This window comes from Lathamus discolor, chromosome 4 (genome assembly GCF_037157495.1).
Source record: "Lathamus discolor isolate bLatDis1 chromosome 4, bLatDis1.hap1, whole genome shotgun sequence".
In the NCBI taxonomy this organism is placed as follows: domain Eukaryota; kingdom Metazoa; phylum Chordata; class Aves; order Psittaciformes; family Psittacidae; genus Lathamus; species Lathamus discolor.
The window spans coordinates 27,735,254-27,753,171 of record NC_088887.1 but is presented as its reverse complement, the minus strand read 5'-3'; the positions used below and the strand labels follow the sequence as shown (position 1 = coordinate 27,753,171).

The 17,918-nt window shown below is 40.0% G+C and overlaps 1 protein-coding gene across 5 annotated transcripts in view; it reads left to right on the top strand.

The window, feature by feature from the left end:
• Positions 1–17,918, top strand: part of APP (amyloid beta precursor protein) — a 209,536-nt gene that overhangs the window by 177,211 nt on the left and 14,407 nt on the right. For 3 of the 5 annotated variants that reach the window (XM_065676758.1, XM_065676756.1, XM_065676755.1), the window contains 2 exons: positions 3,263–3,484; positions 10,147–10,200. In XM_065676758.1, the coding sequence (XP_065532830.1) occupies positions 3,263–3,484; positions 10,147–10,200 (276 nt within the window). The remainder of the gene's footprint in view (positions 1–3,262; positions 3,485–10,146; positions 10,201–17,918) is intronic. The other 2 variants (XM_065676759.1, XM_065676757.1) reach the window with 1 other exon arrangement.

Here is a 17,918-nt window from a genome sequence, read left to right as displayed (position 1 = left end):
GAATTAAGCCAGCACTATGACCCAGGCACTTGTTAATTTCTGACGTTAAGAATAGTGAGGTTGCAGACACTTAAATTTTGCCTTTTTGAAAGCACATGTTCAAAAGCAACCATAACTTTGGGAAGAACACATGTTCAGTTCAGACTGAATGGTCACTGATAAGATGGTGAATATGAGGCAGTAAGACTCTGCGTTTGTACCAGTTTGAGGTGGTTCTCAAACCTGTCTTTGTTGAATCAATATGTATTCTGTCATGTAGATACTGTTTTACAAAGGAAGTTGGGTGTTGGGTCAAAGCTATGTCATGTAATTTGACAGTGTCTTAATCAGATGTGTTTAGGGTGCACTTTGTTTAGTCTGGTTAAGATCTTAAATTGCTTTATAGAACTTCCAAAATTACAGTTGCCAATTTTAAAGCTGATTTTCAAGTAAATTCAAGAGTCTTACATACAGCAGTTACTGCAGAGCTTTCCATCTAGTAAAGAAAACACTAATAAATTGAGCTGTTATGCCAGTTCAGCGCTGGGGTAAGTATGCCCCAGAGTGCAACACTGGAAACAGTGTTGTATGCCAATAAAAAGTAGATAAAGTTACAAAATAGCATGGGTTTTGCCACTCTAAGACTCCCATCACCTCTGTTAGGATTCATCATGGTACGTTTGCTAGTATAGTGATCTTTGCAGAGCTCTACGAGTAAAAGTGTGGTCTAGGGCCATTGTGGACGACTGGCTTGTAACAGTCCAGTGTGCACCAGAAGATTCTGTAATAAGTTTTCTTTCTTTTCCTCTACTCCTTCTTTCTTTTGGCTCTGTGTGTCTCTGTGGGATAAGAGAATAGTCTTGAAAGGAGCTCGCAGTGGTATTGCCTTTCTGTCTAGTTCACCACATGTATTTTCACTTCAGTTTTTCTAGATGCTGTTGTCGAGTTGTGACGACTCATGGGGAAATGCCTGCAGTGAGCCCAAGAACGAGGTCTGAGATCCCAAAGGTTTTTCCCAGGTCATGGCTGCTTTTGAGCACATGCTTTCAGGGGGAAAAAAAGTTTCAGCGTCCTCCTTTTTCTTCTCCATGGCAGGACATGTAGGACATAGTAGGACACTACAAGGAGATAATAAGCTGGGCAACATAAAGTTTATTGTAGGACGATTGTTATGAAGTTTTTGTCCTGTTGATTTGATGGGAGATGAAATTTGGAAGAGCAGGCCCAGAATCTCTCTGTTTTCAGCGCCTAACCATGAAGATATTCACCACACAAAGAAAACTCCTGAAACAGTCTTGAATGCATGTCCTAGCCTGCAGCTGTGTCTGTACCTCTGCTTGTTTAGAGAATTGTCTTTTGCAGGGTGGGGGAATTCAAGTTGGCAACTGTGAAAAGGAGAGCGAATACTGTATAGCTGTGTAACAGCCAGTCTGTATGGCTTTCCATTAGTGTAACTGATGATTGAAGTAGTTATCAATACTTGGAGCAAAATCAACACTGAAAAATTGGTCTTGGACTTTGCCAGCTGGTGTGGATAACCGGACACCCTAGGGCAAACTTTTTTAGCAGCAGTTCAGAGACCGAAACAATTGTTTGCAAATGATTTACTCAGTGCAGACACAGCTGCCTCAGTCTGATGGACTCCAGAGTGGTTTCTAAGCCAGGCACTTCCAGTTTCACACTGTCGTTCAGTGTCTGATTCATCACATCAGATGGACTCATTCATTTTGGCCATTGTTTCCCTGCTTGTAAAATGGTTGCAATCATAATCTGCTGGTTGTACTATCTGTCCACCTCACTTGAGCTATTGTGTGGGTCAGTTAATGTCTGTGCTCTGTGCCACAGCTGAATGGGAGACAATGGAGCCTGCAAGTGCTGGCAGTGACATCCTCCCAGTTGGGTAGCATTGAGAGAGAGACTTTGTGTATGCATCCCTCCCAGCCTCCTGGGGCTTGGATATAATCACGGTGTCATGATGGGAGTTGAGTACCTCCCTCTGTCAGGCATGTCTGTACCACGGTATTCAAAAGATTTTACTGAGGGGTCTGAAAGATCTGGCATGTACAGAAACTTAGATGTTCTTTCTCATTTTTAATACTGGGAAATAAGTGAGCCTATACAGAGTGACAGAAAGATTTTAGCACTAGCATGGCGATTCCTGTCCCTGAATTGCTAGAGTTTAGATGGGCTGTGAAGTGGTGACAGTCAGGGGCCCCTTAACCAAGTGAAGACAAGCCATTCTTAGTAAAAGCTCTTGTATCATCAGCTGTCATGGGTGTGCTTAAAGTGTGCAAGCACTTAAACGCTAGTAATGTAACCTTTACAGTCTTTGATTCTGAACTATTTAGCTCTGTAATGTCTTCTTACTAATTACATTGGTGCATTATTAGCAGCTATTTATCTCCATTGTGGTTGCTTGCTTACTTGAACATGCTGTTGTGCACCAAGTTCCCTCAAAGTACTTCCAAATAGTGTGTTGTTCCTACAAAAAACTGTCAGTGGAGAGGGAGATGGAGAGTAGATGAACTCTGATATGAGAAGGGAGTTGGAATAATGAAGCACACACTGCCTCCAAGCTTGTGAGTTGGACAACCTATCCTATACACCTGATGGAGCTAAAAGTGCTTTGATCTCATCTTGTTTCAAATTAAAAAACACACAACCTAAATAGTACTGCACTGCTTTAGGTCCTGGTTTCTTGTAAAATAATTTGCCTACAAATGTCTATTACTGCTAAAGATTTTTATCAAAGAGCTACTTCAGTATTTTGGCAAAGTTAGATATGTTAAAAGAGTAACTGCTTCTTTAGATTCAGTGTGTTGTTGTAAGCCAAATTTAATATAGCAACTTTTACAGTGATTTAGGATTTAAGAGCTTTGATAGTGAGCATTTGAGAGGAAAGGGAAATAACAAAGACATTGCTTCCTGTGGGCTTTTGCTGACTTAAAGCAACATGTTGAGTTGAAGGGAATTGATTTGTGTTTCCTTTAAAAGTGGTGGGGAAGAGTCCAGGGACTCGCAAAGCACAGACGTGTGATCTCTAGTGGAAATGGTGGTGGGGAACGGTATTGAACAATTCTGGTTCATGTTGCAAAAATGCCTTGCTTAGCTGCAGTGCTTATCACATAGTTTTGATTATTGTAAGCCTTTATGGGGTTTTTTTTATCATAATAAAACAGAATCGTGTAACAGTAAATTATTACTTCAGTAGCATTGGAAATATGTCCTCAGAAATGCAGGCTCTTTCAGGTAATTTCTGTGTTGAAATTCCCTTCCCTTGCAGATGAATTACTTCAGAAAGAGCAAAACTATTCTGATGATGTTTTGGCCAATATGATCAGCGAACCCAGAATCAGCTATGGAAATGATGCTCTCATGCCTTCGCTGACAGAAACTAAGACTACAGTTGAACTTCTGCCAGTGGATGGAGAGTTCAGCCTAGATGACCTTCAGCCATGGCATCCATTTGGTGTTGATTCTGTTCCAGCCAATACTGAAAATGAAGGTATGTACAATAAGGGGAGAAACCACAGAATATTCTGAGTTGAGCTTTCTGGTTCTCTTCACATTGTTCCCTGAAAATTGACGTCTTTCTGATGTAAGCAGGATAGAGTTCCTCAGATGTAAGTTTAGAACTTGTCTGCTGTGTTCCTTTGATGGAACAGAAAATCCTAACTAAAATTTGGAATTTAGACACACAATAGCTTTCAGTGTTGAGCTTACTTTCCTTGAAAAGCAAATCAAAATAAATTACTGCAAATTATGAGTGACAGTCTTAGAAAATATATGGCAATTAGCTAAGGAAGCTCAGGAAGTTGTTAGATTTGTGCCATGATGAAATCAGTGTTTTAGTTAAGGAAGAGCTTTTTATTTGCTGGTACAATAATTATTACAGATCCTGCACAATCCTAGCATGAGAGTTTATTTTATTTCCACACACACACTGGTTGTCTGGAATATACTGCAGAAATATTCCTGCATAGTCACAAATGCAACTAGTTAGTGAAAACTTTTTTTCCTGAGTATTTCATGTTGCTCATGGACTAATTTATTGAAGTGGCAGCATACTTCTTTAATAATTTATGCATAATCTGGAATTGGTAGTTAACTTAGGTGCCAGAGCCAATTAATCAGAAACCTGAGGGACTTCGATCCTGTCTTTAAGGTTTCTCCCATTGTGTTTGTTTTCATTTATCAGTTCAACTCCACTGTCATTAGTGCTAAATTAATCACATTAGTGAAAGTTTGTTACTGCAAAGGAGCAGATTCACAGAGGCTGGAACTACAGAAGTCTTTTTTCAGGCAAATTTATAATTCCTAGCTGAACTGCACAGACATTAACCTCCCTCAGAAATCTCTTGAAATCACTGGCTTAGCCTATACCTGCTCTCAAAATGAGTTTTGGTACCAGTCTTTGTTAGCAGTTAGTCTCAGCACAGCATGTGACTGTTGGCAACTGGGTGCCTGGGAGATGAAACATGGGACATTGATTTGCCAGGTCTCAGGTTGATGCCAGGTGAAATCAGTGGAGTCAGAACCAGTTCTGTCGTCAGAGTGGGTCATCCCCAGGAGTCAGAGGAGGCCAAGATGAAGCAAAAGAGCATCTGAGCAAAGGTCAAAAAGTCAGTGAAGCAAAATTTGAGGGGAAGAGGAGAGTCTGGTCAGGAGTGGGGCTAAAATCAGACTGCCAGGGGGTCAACACTACAAGTAGGAAGCAAGTGAAAGCGCAGAAGGAGAGCTGGCACAAACTTAACAGACTGGCCAGCAGCAAGAACCGGAAGGCAGGAGATGATGACAAGGACTCCAGATATGTCTGCAGGGCACTTGCAGCCAGGTGATGTGCTGAGTGTCTGAGAGCAGCTGACTGGATTGCATCAGGTGCTGGTGAGTAGTACAGATGGCTGACCAGGCTGGCCGGTGCTGTCTGTCCTGCAGGAGTATTCCAGTACAGCTCTGGCTGCCGTTTCTCCCATAGCTGAAGCATGCAGGGCATCAGTTTCTATACCCACTGACTGCTTTCATGAAACTTTATGAGGATTAATTACCTTTGAAGTCTGTCCTCCCAGTTTTCAAAATGTAACTGATTTCAGTCACCAAGTTCGGAAGCTGCTGGGTAGACAGGTGCACCCAGACATACCCACAGTATAATCCTTCAGAAACCTGGCAAAGGCCAGAGTTTAATAATGAAAAGTACATACTTTAGTGTGGCACTGAATTCCCAGAGGCAGATACGTTGAGTATGGTTCTTTCAAAATGTATGACATCAAATAAGAAACAAAACCTCTCCTGCCTTGAATAAGATGCTGTTTAATTATTAATCCTGTGTATTTTAATGCACTGCATGGTTTCTTGCAGCACTTCTTAATATTTACTGTGGGAACATCTTTTAACTTTCATACCTTTTAAGTTGTTGGGGTTTCAGGTTGGGGTTTATTTTTGATGTCAGGGTTGTATTTGTCATAAAATTACCGCAGCAAACAATTCTGTTGGGCCAACCATTATCAGCATTTAAGTCTGCACAGCTAGACATTATTTGAAGACTTAAACCTCTTGAGTCCTCCTTGTTTCTCGTTGCCCTTCTCTTTCTACTACCCAGACCACAGTGTTGTTAATGTGCTCATGCCTACAATACCTTTTTTCTCTCTTTAGATACCCTCTCTACACCCTTGCCCATAGTATCAAAGGGAAATTTCACAGCCTTGTCTTTTTCCTTTGTCTTTGTCTCTCACCTCTTTGTTTCAGAAACCCAGGACTAAATGTGCCATTTGTCCTCGCTTCCCATGCCTGTTTTTTTCTGTGGCCATGGTCTAATCGCAGGCTTTGTCTAAATTGCTTCCAAAAACATCTCTCTGTCTTGTTATAACATTTGGAAGTAGCAAGAAGGAAATAACAACTGACACAATTTTGTTCTTTTTTTCTCCTTTCCCTCTCCACTGAAGGTCTTTTTGCATAGTCTGTTTTTCACACAGTAAGTTCCCCTTATGTAGTGAGGTTTTTGTATTTTATGCAGTCATTCAGAGCAAGTAATTCCTGTTTCTTAACAAATAACAGTTCATCAAAAAAGGTGTAAGTTCAAAAACAGTGTGCTAGGGAAACCTCAAATACTGTAATGTGATTAACTGTTGCAGTATTAGTGACGATTCTTTGCTGCTGGGAGATGCTGAGCATACCATCACAGGTAAGAGAACTGGACATCTCAGCTCCCATTTACTTGGGTGAGGGCTGAGGGGGGCTCAGCACTGTCAAGAAAATCACAGCGTGTTCCACACAGACAATGTGGTATCTGGGAAATCTGCTGAGCGGTTGGTCCAGAAGATATCAGAGACTACCAGAGGAGTTTCAGATGTCAAGCAAGTTACCAGTTCATTAGTTGATGCTGTTTTGGTCTAGTTTGAAAGCTGAAGTCAACTTTGTTTTAAACTCTGCTCACCACAAATCCAGAGTGCTAACAGCTAAGCATGCGGATAGGTTTCTAGGTAGAATGAGAGCCTCAACTTCCTCACTGCAAAAGAGCTGCTGCACTGGATAAAAAATAGTTCTTCAGTCCTGAGCAGGCACACCAAGTAAATCATTCACCTCACTGCAAATTTGCATTGCTGTCAAAACAGATTTCTAATGGGACCATTGACATGTGGGAGGCAACTAAACAAACCCTGCAGCTGGCTGGATTAGGACCTGGGATCCCACCCCCTCCAACACAGTCACAGCACCAGGCCTTGTTTTTAAGGAGCCATTCAGGAAATGCTTAAACCAGAACATGGAAGGAAATGCAGCCATTAAGTCTTAGTTTCAGAGTATCCAGTATTCTGCATACAAGTGATGAAGTTAAAATACTACAAAAAATACCTTAGGTTTGTCATTAGTTCTCATGCCTGTTTTCTGCCATGGCCATGATCTGATCCCAGCTTTCAGCCAGAGATATTAATAGTGTATTGGATTGGTACATTGCCATATTATCTCATGGCTTCATAACTCAATTTGAAATTTTCCAGTCTAAACTGCATGTTTAGATAAAAGGATGGGGTTTATGCAGTTTACTCAAATTGCTTTTTCTGATGAATGAGTGAAAAATAGTCTAAAATTAAAAAGACCTTGAGAGTGTAGGTAGCTCAGTATTTTTTGAAAGAATTTCTTTCCTTGTAGTTTCACAGTAAATGTCCACAGAGATGAATCCAAAGCATGACACCATACACAACACAGCTTGCGTGGCTGAGCGTATGTCTAGCGTATTGCAGTACAAATCAGGCTAACAAAAAACGCTGTCTGCGGACACTGCAGAAGGCACCACCAAACTGTCAGGAAATTGTCTTAACAATGAAAAATGCACCTTCAGCAGTGGGGGAAAACCCCAATAGCTATGAAGCTCTAACAAGGCCTGTGATCATTTTGCCAGTGGGTAACTGGGTATAGTGTTTTACTCTTTGTATTTTACCAGTTATAGTTAGCCTTAGTGATAAATTACTTATCTGAAGTGAGATTTTTTTTCTGAATGTACTGTCTTTGTCTTTAAGACTGGGCCAGTTACTCCCTTCAACACTCTTCTTGGTGGTTGAACATCATATACCTCTCCTCACCTGCTGGTTTGTACTAAATTTGAGCTTTTTGACTCACCTTTATTTCACTTTTGAAAAGAGAAGCAACGATGTTCTCTATTTCTCTTGAGATGCATTAGCGTTGGATACATGGTGGGTTGTAGAGCCTGTATGAAACCTCCATAGTCAGTGTAAGCAGATACCTACCAATTGTGAGGCTATTTGGAAAATTTTCAGTCTTAATTCTGTGTATTTCTGTGCACATGGAAGTGTGTTGAAGAGAAATACGATTCTGGAGCATCAAAATGAATGCAGTTTTCATAATAATACAGAGCACATCTTACAGTTTCAATTGTTAATGAAAGCTGTAGTAGGTTTAAACTTCCCCCCTCTATATCAGCTGTTGAGAGGTGCTGTGGTCCAGCAGGGGAGGCAGTGAGGAAGCCCACGGACAAGGTTTTCAGAGTTAACTGCCCAACTGGGGCAAGAGCAAGCAGGTTTTGAAATGCAGCTGTAATTCAAAAGGTGGCAGCTCACCAGAAACCAGCCTTTGTTTGTATCGTGCTGCTTGGGGCACGCTGTACTTCATTGCCTGGGATCATGATCTGCTTTGGAAGACCTTTTGCTCTGATCTTTTGCCTTCAGTTTTCCCCCTGCAGCTGGTTTGTGACCTCAAGAAGGTTGATTTAGTTTTTGTGTCAGTTATGAAATGTGCCAGTGATGTTTGCCTTTTCCTCTGTAGAGTGCTTCCAAAACTATAGATGGCAAGAAGAATTATTAATACTTTCACTAGACCCCACAAATACTGCATTACGCTGAGGTCAAGTCTGCGCTACTATACAACAGGAATTTCCTCCATCCTTTTCTGCTTTCACCTTCACCCATTTTTATTGCTACCCACAACCTGCTGTACCAGTTCTCCATAGCTATGGGCATGCAGGGTTACAGATCGAGAGGGAAATAAGACCCCTTAGTCTTCTAGGGAGGAGGCAGACACCAGAGCAACAGAGGAGGGTTCTTCAGGAGCAGTTTGAGTAATGTTGGACCTTGGTTATTTCTTCCATTCAGGCCTTTTCACTGAAGATTTACAGCTGACCTACCTGAGGGTTGGTGCTGACAATATTGGAAAACCTAGCAGAAGACTGAAATAGGGAAGTACTCAAAAATGTTTTTATTTAAGGATGGAAATTGGTTTTTGTACAGCAGTATGTAAGGAAAACAATTACATGGTCTGCTAGTGCCACTCTGAACTGCTGTGAAGAAGAGTGGTTTGATGGCTTGTCTCTGCAGCACCAGACCAGCAAGCCCTATGAAAATTTTGCCCTTCTGGAAACAGAAGCAAGTCAGATACAAGGATGCACTTTTAGTCTGCAGCTACTATAAAGCTTACTGTTTTTTCCCCAGAGGCAGGAGATATTGCAGTCATGTCCTGTGTACAAAGGACATGGGTGCCACATAGGCATAGTAGGTTATTTATCAAACCCATAGGAACACTAAGCAAGTGACACAGACTTCCTGAGAAGATGGGCAGTCCTGTTACTTAAATCAGCAGTATCATCAGGTTTGTGTGATCTCCTGATGCCAAATGCGGTGAGCAGTTCTTAGTGATTGAAAACTGTGGTTTTGTCAGGTTTCCTGTGTTATTGTGGTTCATTACTGCTGATTAGAAGGTTCATACTTGAATCCAGGAATTCAAATGAGAGAGAACATGTTATTCTAAAAATTCTGAATTCTAAGATACAACAGAATATTTTATTTCTGAATTTTAGTTTCTTTCTGACACCAGCATTTGGGTAGATGAAGAAGGCAACAGTATTGGAGCAGAAGAGAGAAACAACAAAACAGAGGGGGAAAATCTGAATATTTTAATTAACTTCTCCAGTATGTTTGAACTTAACTGAGGTAGTAGGTAGCGACTTAAACAGCTCCTAAGTTTTGCAAATCCTGTTTTTCTGTTAATGCCAGTGGGTTCCATCAACCTTAAGTTTCAGCTGATAAAGCCTTAGTACAATAATACAAGAGTTTTGTAAAACTGTGTATGGCACACAGTTGGGAAGAAAATGGTGTTTTCTTTTTGCTTCCCTTTAAAAAATTGGAAGGCAAATATCCTGTCTGCAAATCTGAGCACATTGCAATGAAGTATTGATCATGTTTTCAAAATGCTCTTTACTTTTTTCAGACCTTATAGCTAGTGCTGTAAAGGATCCCTGTCGAAAGGAAAAAGGAGTTGGGGTTCAGTGAGTTTGTAAGTGAGCATTGATCAAGAGTAGCTGCAAGATCTCATCGCGTGCATTCTTGCTGCCAGATCTGATCAGCAATTGGAAAAAGTTTGCACATCATGAATATAGCTTCCCTCTGCAGACAGAATTTTTTTGATCTTGGTTGTTTTTTCACTTTAAGCAGTAACCAGAATATGATGTAAAATTGACACATCAGCTGTGACTCTTTCCTTTCAAAGTGACGTCCATCCCTTCCTTTTATTTCCAGGATTAACTGAAGCTGTTGCTTCGGTAACTTTGTCTATGCAGTAAGTGTCTCCTGCACTGTCCCAAGAGAAGAGCAGTTGACTTTATCATTTTGGGGGATTTTGTTTATTTTTTGTTTGCTTTTCTGTTTCTTTTCTGCACATGCCCAGTTGAGCCAGTTGATGCCCGCCCAGCTGCAGACAGAGGACTCACCACACGACCAGGTATATAACTTGCATGGCTTTTACCTAACCTGTGTTTTCCCCGCATGCATGTGGTCTGCTTGTGCTGAAATGATTACCTTTGCTTTTGTATAACCCTCTTTTAAAATGTAATGCTGTGCCTGAACCAGGGAAGCATTCCCACACAAACCCCGTGAACCTGTGTGAGTGCTGTCTATACCAGGCGTGTTCCAGATATGTACTTGCAGAGGGAGTGGGACCCAGAGACCCAGAACTGATGCTTGTATCAAGTTGTCGTCCCTTCAAGCAATAATGCCTTGGCAGGTGCAGAAGATAGTAGACATGGCACCCCCTAGTGCAGAGAGTACTTTTAATTTGGGAATGTGTGATAGAAATGTTGAATCCTCTGTGTAGAGCATACAGTTTCTTGAAGTTGAGGCTAATAAAGAACTCACGCATATCTTCATACAGGGGGCATCAATGTTTTTTACTGTAATATTTTTCTTGGCTAACCAGGTGTCTAAAAATTGATACATATATGCTCCCTCTGGATTCTCTAAGGACACCTCTGTACAGCTATTCATTCCATTCTAGGATGGAGAAGGGTAATCATTTGCCCTCTGTCATACCTGTATCTTCCTCTTGATTTCAGAGTAATAGCAGATGACTAGTTTGGTGCATCAGGCTGCAAACGTTTGGAGGAAGTAAATGGGACAAATCTGATTTTCAAAGTAAAAAAGTGCTTTTCATACTATCTTCTTTTGCTTTTTAGGTTGATTTTCCTCTTGTATTTGTTTAGGATTAACTTGAAATGGCAGATTCCGTTGAAAGCAAGCAGCCTTTAATTTTAGAAGAGCTCTCCAGCACAGAGTGGATGAGATCAGTATATTTTAGGGTCAGAATTATTTTAGTGTCACAGCATCGTTATGTTTTTTTCTTCAGATCAGATCAAACTGATCAATCTGTCTTCTTTTTCCCTTCATCTTTTCCTCTACAAATGATTATTAGATAGCATCCTCCCAGTGTGTTTATGCCTTTCTGATAACTTGCCCGTATCAAGGTTTGCCAGGTGATGTGCTCCTAGCACTGTTTTAGGAGTCTGACATCTTGTGTTCAGAGTCTTAATTCATTCCATGAAGAGAGCCTGGAAACAGGTACGGAGTTAGCTGTCCAACGGTGCCAAAAATTATGGGATCAGGGAACATCTCTGCCTTCTGGATTAGATTTCTTCCCCAAGAGCAGTAGAAATACCATCACAAATGAAACCAAGTGTGTTTAGTCTGAATTTTGTAGTGTTAGTTCAATCTAGGAATTTTCTTGTAATATTGAAGTTTGAGACTGTTAACTATTTTAATTTTCAGTCTTGAAAAATCTCCTGTTATGAGGCCCCTATTTATTTCTAAAGATCATTCCTTCCTCCCTTCTACTCCCTCACACATACACACACGTGACAGAAGCCTTTGGTGTCCCTTCTTTAGAGAATGGGTTTTCTCACACTGTCACTCTCTAGTTTCATAGTGAACTTGTGTGTTCTAGTCCACTCTGTCAGAGCACTTTGTTGTTTGGGGTAATATAAATAATACTGAAAGTATGGCTAGCGTAGGTCATGAGTGATCTTTCTGAATGATACATGTGGAGAGGTAAAAAATATTTCAGCATGTGACCATTAGGGCTTGAAGTTTCCAGCAGGTACAGTAACTTTTGCACTATGAAAACCACATGGGTTGTTTCCTCAGTTCTCTGCTCAAGTGCAAAAGATGTACTGTCCAGGGACCTGTGCTGCCTTTATCACTTTTAGCACAGATTTTAGGTGCTGTGAAGGCCCATTCTCTGCTTTTGGCACAGAGTGAATCCCTCCAGCCTGTCAAGGATGCATGCTACATTCCCCTGTAGAGAGATGATGCTTGCTTCCCTGAGAGACTGGAATCTCTCACTGCTGTGCCTGCATTCCGAATTTCAGAGCATAAAGTGTATTACATGGGCTTGTGAAATGGGGATTTTGCCTCTTTACAATAGTGCTAAATGTAACAGTAAGCAAAACATTTTCTCTTCACTGTTGGTAGACCTTAAGTTCCTATGCCTTTAGTCACCGTGTCCAGACTTCTACAAATTTGTCCTTACTGATACAAATTCTGGCAATAAATGTCCACCTGATTTTGTCTCCCTGGAGCCTTCTGTTGTCCAGGCTGAACCAGCCCAACTCTCTCAGCCTGTCTTCATAGGAGAGGTGCTCCAGTCCTGGGAGTATGTACATGGCCTCCTCTGGACTCACTGCAACAGGTCCATGTCCTTCTTGTGTTGAGGTCCCCAGTACTGCAAGTGAGGTCTCAATTAAACTGTGAAATACAAAAGGGATTCCGATAGTTTAAAACTGTGTGCTTTAAATTTGTTTTACTTGCTAATTATAGATAAAACTTCTATGTTACAGGTTAAAAAGGGAGAAGAGATACTGGGGTTTTGCAGTCACTGTATCTGTTCTTACGGTTTGAGGCTAATTTCAAAAAAAAGAAGAAAAAAAAATGAGCATATTATTTTACAATGAAAAAGCGTTAAAGAGGGACCTGGAGGCAGATTAATGCATGCAGCTGCTTGTAACTTTTTGTTTTAATTGCCTAGATTCTTGTTGTTTTTCTGAAAGGTTTGCCCTTTTCGTAGTCCTGACTTTCCAGTTTGTGCTTCTAATTTATTTGCTCAAGTGAACAGGCTGGTGACCTGGTTCTTTAGGGTGAAAAAACAGGTGTCATGTCAACCTGCAACAGCCCAAGCCTGGAAATAAGGACAAGTGAATATTCTGTAGGTGTTCAGAACCCTTGAAGAAAGTCAGCTCTGAAAGGACTATGGCAAACAGAAACAAGTGCCCTTTTTAATCTTTACCATTTTCATTTTACCACTTTTCACCCATACAACATTCTTACAACGATTACATTTTTCTTACTAATAGATGAAAATCTTTCAGATGACATTTGTGCATTTCCCAAAGGAGAGATAATTTAGTCACAGTACAGAAAAGAAGAGCAACTTAGTTCTCAGTAGTGTTTGTGATAACTAGGATCTTGTTATTTCACCACATGATTCTCCTTCAGAAAATGAAGTCTGTGAGTAAAGTGAGGAAAAGTAGAGTCGTGCAGTCCATAGAGCAGAAAAGCTTATGAGCAAGGGCCAAGTGTAAAGGATTTACTAAAATCTAAGCCAGTTGTCCCTTCCTCTGTTGCACTCCACCTTAACTGTCAGCAGTCAGAGATTGAGTTTGAATCTGATCTACATCAGTCCCAGGAAGAGAGTACTGTCAGGGGGACTTCCATTTCCTAGTATAGATACAACATCTATATGATTCACACCACTGTTTGAAAAGGAGCCTGGTTCTTCAACATACTGTCCTTCTACTTTTTAATACACAAATAGGGGAACAAAAATAAGAACTATGCTTAAATCCGTTTGTTGTCTTTTTCCTGAAAAAGGTCAAACTCAAGGAAAATAGATGTACTAAGCAGTCATCACTGAGCTGGTTTTTAATATAGCGCAAAATAAGAGCTTTATGATGTTTCTTGCTCTTTATAAACTGTTGTGTACAGGGAGACATTAGAAGGCTTCAGTCCAGCTTGAGAACTTCCAGAGGAAGAACTTAAAATAGAAATACCTCTTTCCTTGATAGCCTAACTATAACAGCTTTTTCAATAGTGTTCCCTTCTCACCTGTGCCCCAGAGATTGCTTTTTCAGGACAAACATTTAATTTCTTGCAGCTGAATTCTGGGTTTAATAGTAACTTTTCTGTCTTTGTGTGTATATATAGAGATTATTCTTATTTTATACATATATTTATGTATATACACACATAAAGATACATACAAAAACATTTTTAAATACTCATAAGCAAGATCGTTTTTACTCATGTTAATTCTTCAGGTCTGATCTCTGGAAACTGAGTGAAGATTTAGAGAACCTGCATCAGAATGGAGGCTGCTTAGTATCAGCACGTTTTCTGAAATTCAAGGTGATAAAGCAGCCAACCAGTGCTCTGTTCAGGGTTGATCATATTATCATCTGCTGCACAGTTGCAATTGTAATTATACCACTAGCAGCTGTAATGATATCATTCTCAGGATGACCATTATTCACAATGCAAGGATTTTGTTATATTAACTGTGTTGCTTTCTTCCATGTAGTATAGTGTGGAGGTTGGTTTACATTCTCCCAACTCTGTTAGTTGATTGTTTTTGCAGTCAGCCAACAGTTTCGAGGAGACATTGCATATAAAGCTGCTTCTGTGTCTGTTGGCCTTCCGCTGATAAATCATTACATGTCCGTCTTTACTGCATTATATAGAAAGCTGAGGGTGTTTTTTTTCATATGTAGTTGCAGAGGCTCTGAGCCTGATAGCTGTTCTGCAGAATCATTAGCACATCTGCTGCAGTCTGTATGAGGTGAGGGCATAGAGTAGCTTAGTGAATTATTTATGATTTTCTTGACAGAAATGGCTAGGGTTTTTTTTCCTCTCTTAGTGATATTAGTTCAATACAGTTAACTTAAACCAATTGTCTGCAGCTACCAAGTAAAAATCATTAATGGATTTTTTCCATTAGATTGCTTTGTTTTGTAAATTAGATAGTTACTACCTGTGACTGCAATTATCTGTGCATATGCACAGCATCTGCATCAACATACCAGAAAGATTACCAAATTTTACTTGTTTTGATTATTCATTTTTACGCACATTTAAAATAATCTCTGGTATTCTTAGAAAGGATATCTCATACTAAGTTCCAATGAGATTCTTTTTTTAAAAAAAAGATAGCATTCTTTTTTCACTTATTTTCTGCTTTCTCCAATTTGAGAGCCCTGTAGTCATCCACAAAGCTAAAGCAAGCCACCATTTCACCGACTTCTAGAAAAGACCAGAAAGTTTTAGTTCCATGCAGTCTTACAAGTACTTAGTCCTCAAGGATATTTGGGTTGTCCTTGCAAAACTGAGTATATAATCTTCATTCTGCTTTCATTTCAAAATGAAATGACCTGTACAAAGTCATAGAGTCATATGGAAGTAATAGTTGGAAGAACATGTAATTGTTCAAACACCACATTCCTTTCCATCCACCCTTTTATTGTAGATGAAGCTTTACCCAGATAAAGCTGTTTACTACACTTGTAACAGGCCTTGATTCAACAAATCTTTTCTTGTTCTTGCTATAACTCAAAGACAGTTCATGGACATGCAGTTAAATGTTTTCCTGAACGCAGTCATTTAATCTGTTGCTTAAACATGCTACCTTTCATTTTCTCTATGTAGAGACCACCCAGGTCTGGTAGTTTCAACTGTGCTTCAGTTGGAGGTTTAATTTTTAACTCCAAAAGAAGCTGGAAAACCATAGGCACAGCTAAATACTGTTTCAAATCCTTGCAAAACAAAAGCTAGGCTGTTACTTAACTGCTAGTGTTAGCAACTAGTGTAGTAGATAATGAACACCTAATTGCATCCTTGCTGGAATTCATTCTATTCCCTTATTCTTCTTAAAGACTAAATTTATGTTACACAAACACAAAAGCTCTCTGTGTACGAATAAGATGTTCTCTAAAGGAACTACTTACTTTATTTTTATCTGAGTAGGTTTTAACTCCATGGGGTTTTTCTTCCATTTATTTTTCCTTTAAGGGTAAGGAACAACAAGGTTTCCATGTGCTGCTGTCTTTGATGTTTGGAGATGTGTGTGTGTGTGCACGCACATGCACGTGTGTACACACGTATGTATAAAAGCAGTTAACATTGCTAATTGACAGCAATAGAATTAAGTGCCATCGTAGCTTGTTTTGCTGGATTTTACTAGATGCTTTTAAGCCTGTGTTTTTGATGGCTAAATAGTTTTGTCAATTTTTCTAAGGAGTTTCAAGTTAATATGTTTGCCAGCTCAGTTGTAGCATTTTTAAATTTAAGTAATTAGGAGCACAATTCCCTAAAGATAGTATGAAATTCATGAGGAAAAGCACTAATAATTATCATTATTTGTGAGGCTGTTGCTCTCACTTTTCCTGCTTTACATTGGCTTTTGTGTCTGGGTACTTTAGACTTGCTAGTGAAAAAATATTATTTTGTGTCAGAATTAAAGTTCTTATAGTTAATTTTTTTTGTATGCTTGGTCTTCAGCACAAGGGTAGAGTGGTATAGGTAGTAGCCTTTAGCTGTTTGCATCTTAACCTGGTTCACACACCTCTGATGAGGGTTCCTTCTTCAGTAACTACCTTTGAAAAATAACTCTTTGATTTTACCATGTAGGTCTAAATATGTAGTCACCAGGACAAGAAAGTGAATTAATTGGAAATATAGAGAAGCCTGTTAAATAGAAAGTCTAAATTCTGTAAAGTAACATGGTGAAAAGGCATTTATAGGCCCAGATACATATTTTTGTCTCATGCCAGGTGCTTAATAGATTACAGTCCTGCTTCTCTTACTGGGTAATCAGTTATTTTCAGAAGACTGCCGGTTTACCCTAGTCATACTTCTAAAAGTTGTTTTCCTCAACTCAAAGGGAGATAGGAGGAAGGAAAAAATTGCCATCAGGTTTGTTAGTACAGTTGAAGATTTTTCTGTTTCTGACCTTTTGCCTGTGCTACCTACCAAAACTAAGTTTTAATTAGTCATTAACTTCCTAATAGCAGGTCCTACTTTGTGTTCAGACCTCCTAGAGGTTTTATGGATTGGTAAGGCCAAGTAGGCCACCAGACCTTGGTCACCTGGCCCAAAGCAAGATATTTCTGCCTGATATCAAGGCAAAAGGTTGTTTAACCCACTGCATGCTGGAAGTACAGCTCAAATGCTGCTGTTAGATGGGAGTGAATAAGAGGGGCAGCCCAGCCCTCAAAGAGTTGTGGCTTTAGGGAAGCCTGAGCCTGCACTTGTCCAGCAGCTGAGACTAGTGATGAATTTATCCTCTGTCACTGATGTGAAGGCTCCTGACCTGTTCTGCCCCCTGAAATGGTGCTGTAACTCCTGCCTATGGCTCTGCTTAGCGGAAGCTAAGACACATGGTCTGAGCTGTCGTAGCTTGCTTTTAGTAAAAGTGGTCAGACCTCAAGAGCAGAAGTATCCAAGTTCATTATCCTGCCTCTAGCAGTGGTGCATACAGGATACTTAGACTTCATGTCTGCCTTATACTCCTGGCACATCCACTGAGCTTTTGGCAGCCAGCATTTGATAGGTTCTAGGACCACAAATGGTATTGTCACTGTTGTTCTTAGTAACCATGGATGGAACATTCTTTTTTGCTTGTGTTCCTTTGTATTTTGAACATCCTTGTGATTTGTGCCAATGAGTTCCACAGTCCCATTTTGCATTATGCCAATATATATACTTTCATTAATTTTTAATCTGCTGTGTCGTAGCCATGTTAATGACCTGTAATTTCTTAGAAGAAATAATGAATGACCATTTGTGTAGACTTTTTCCTTGTCATTCACGGTCATGTAGGCCTCCCTAGTGTTACCCCTGGGTTGTCTGTTCCAGTCTGAAGACTCACAATTTGTCTGGTCCTTCATGTACTGAAACCATTCCATACCAGTGATTGTCTGTGTCTCCCTGCATTGTTATCTTTCCTAGTTCTGCCTTCGGTTGAGGTGGGGCGTCCAGAATGGATGGCCAGATTTAAAATGAGGATACATCATTTATACAGCACTGTAACAATGTTTTCTGTTTTCTCTGTTCCCTTGTAATTATGCCTTTCTCTTTGCCTTTTTGACTGCTACTGAGCCAACTGCCCACAGAGTTACCCAC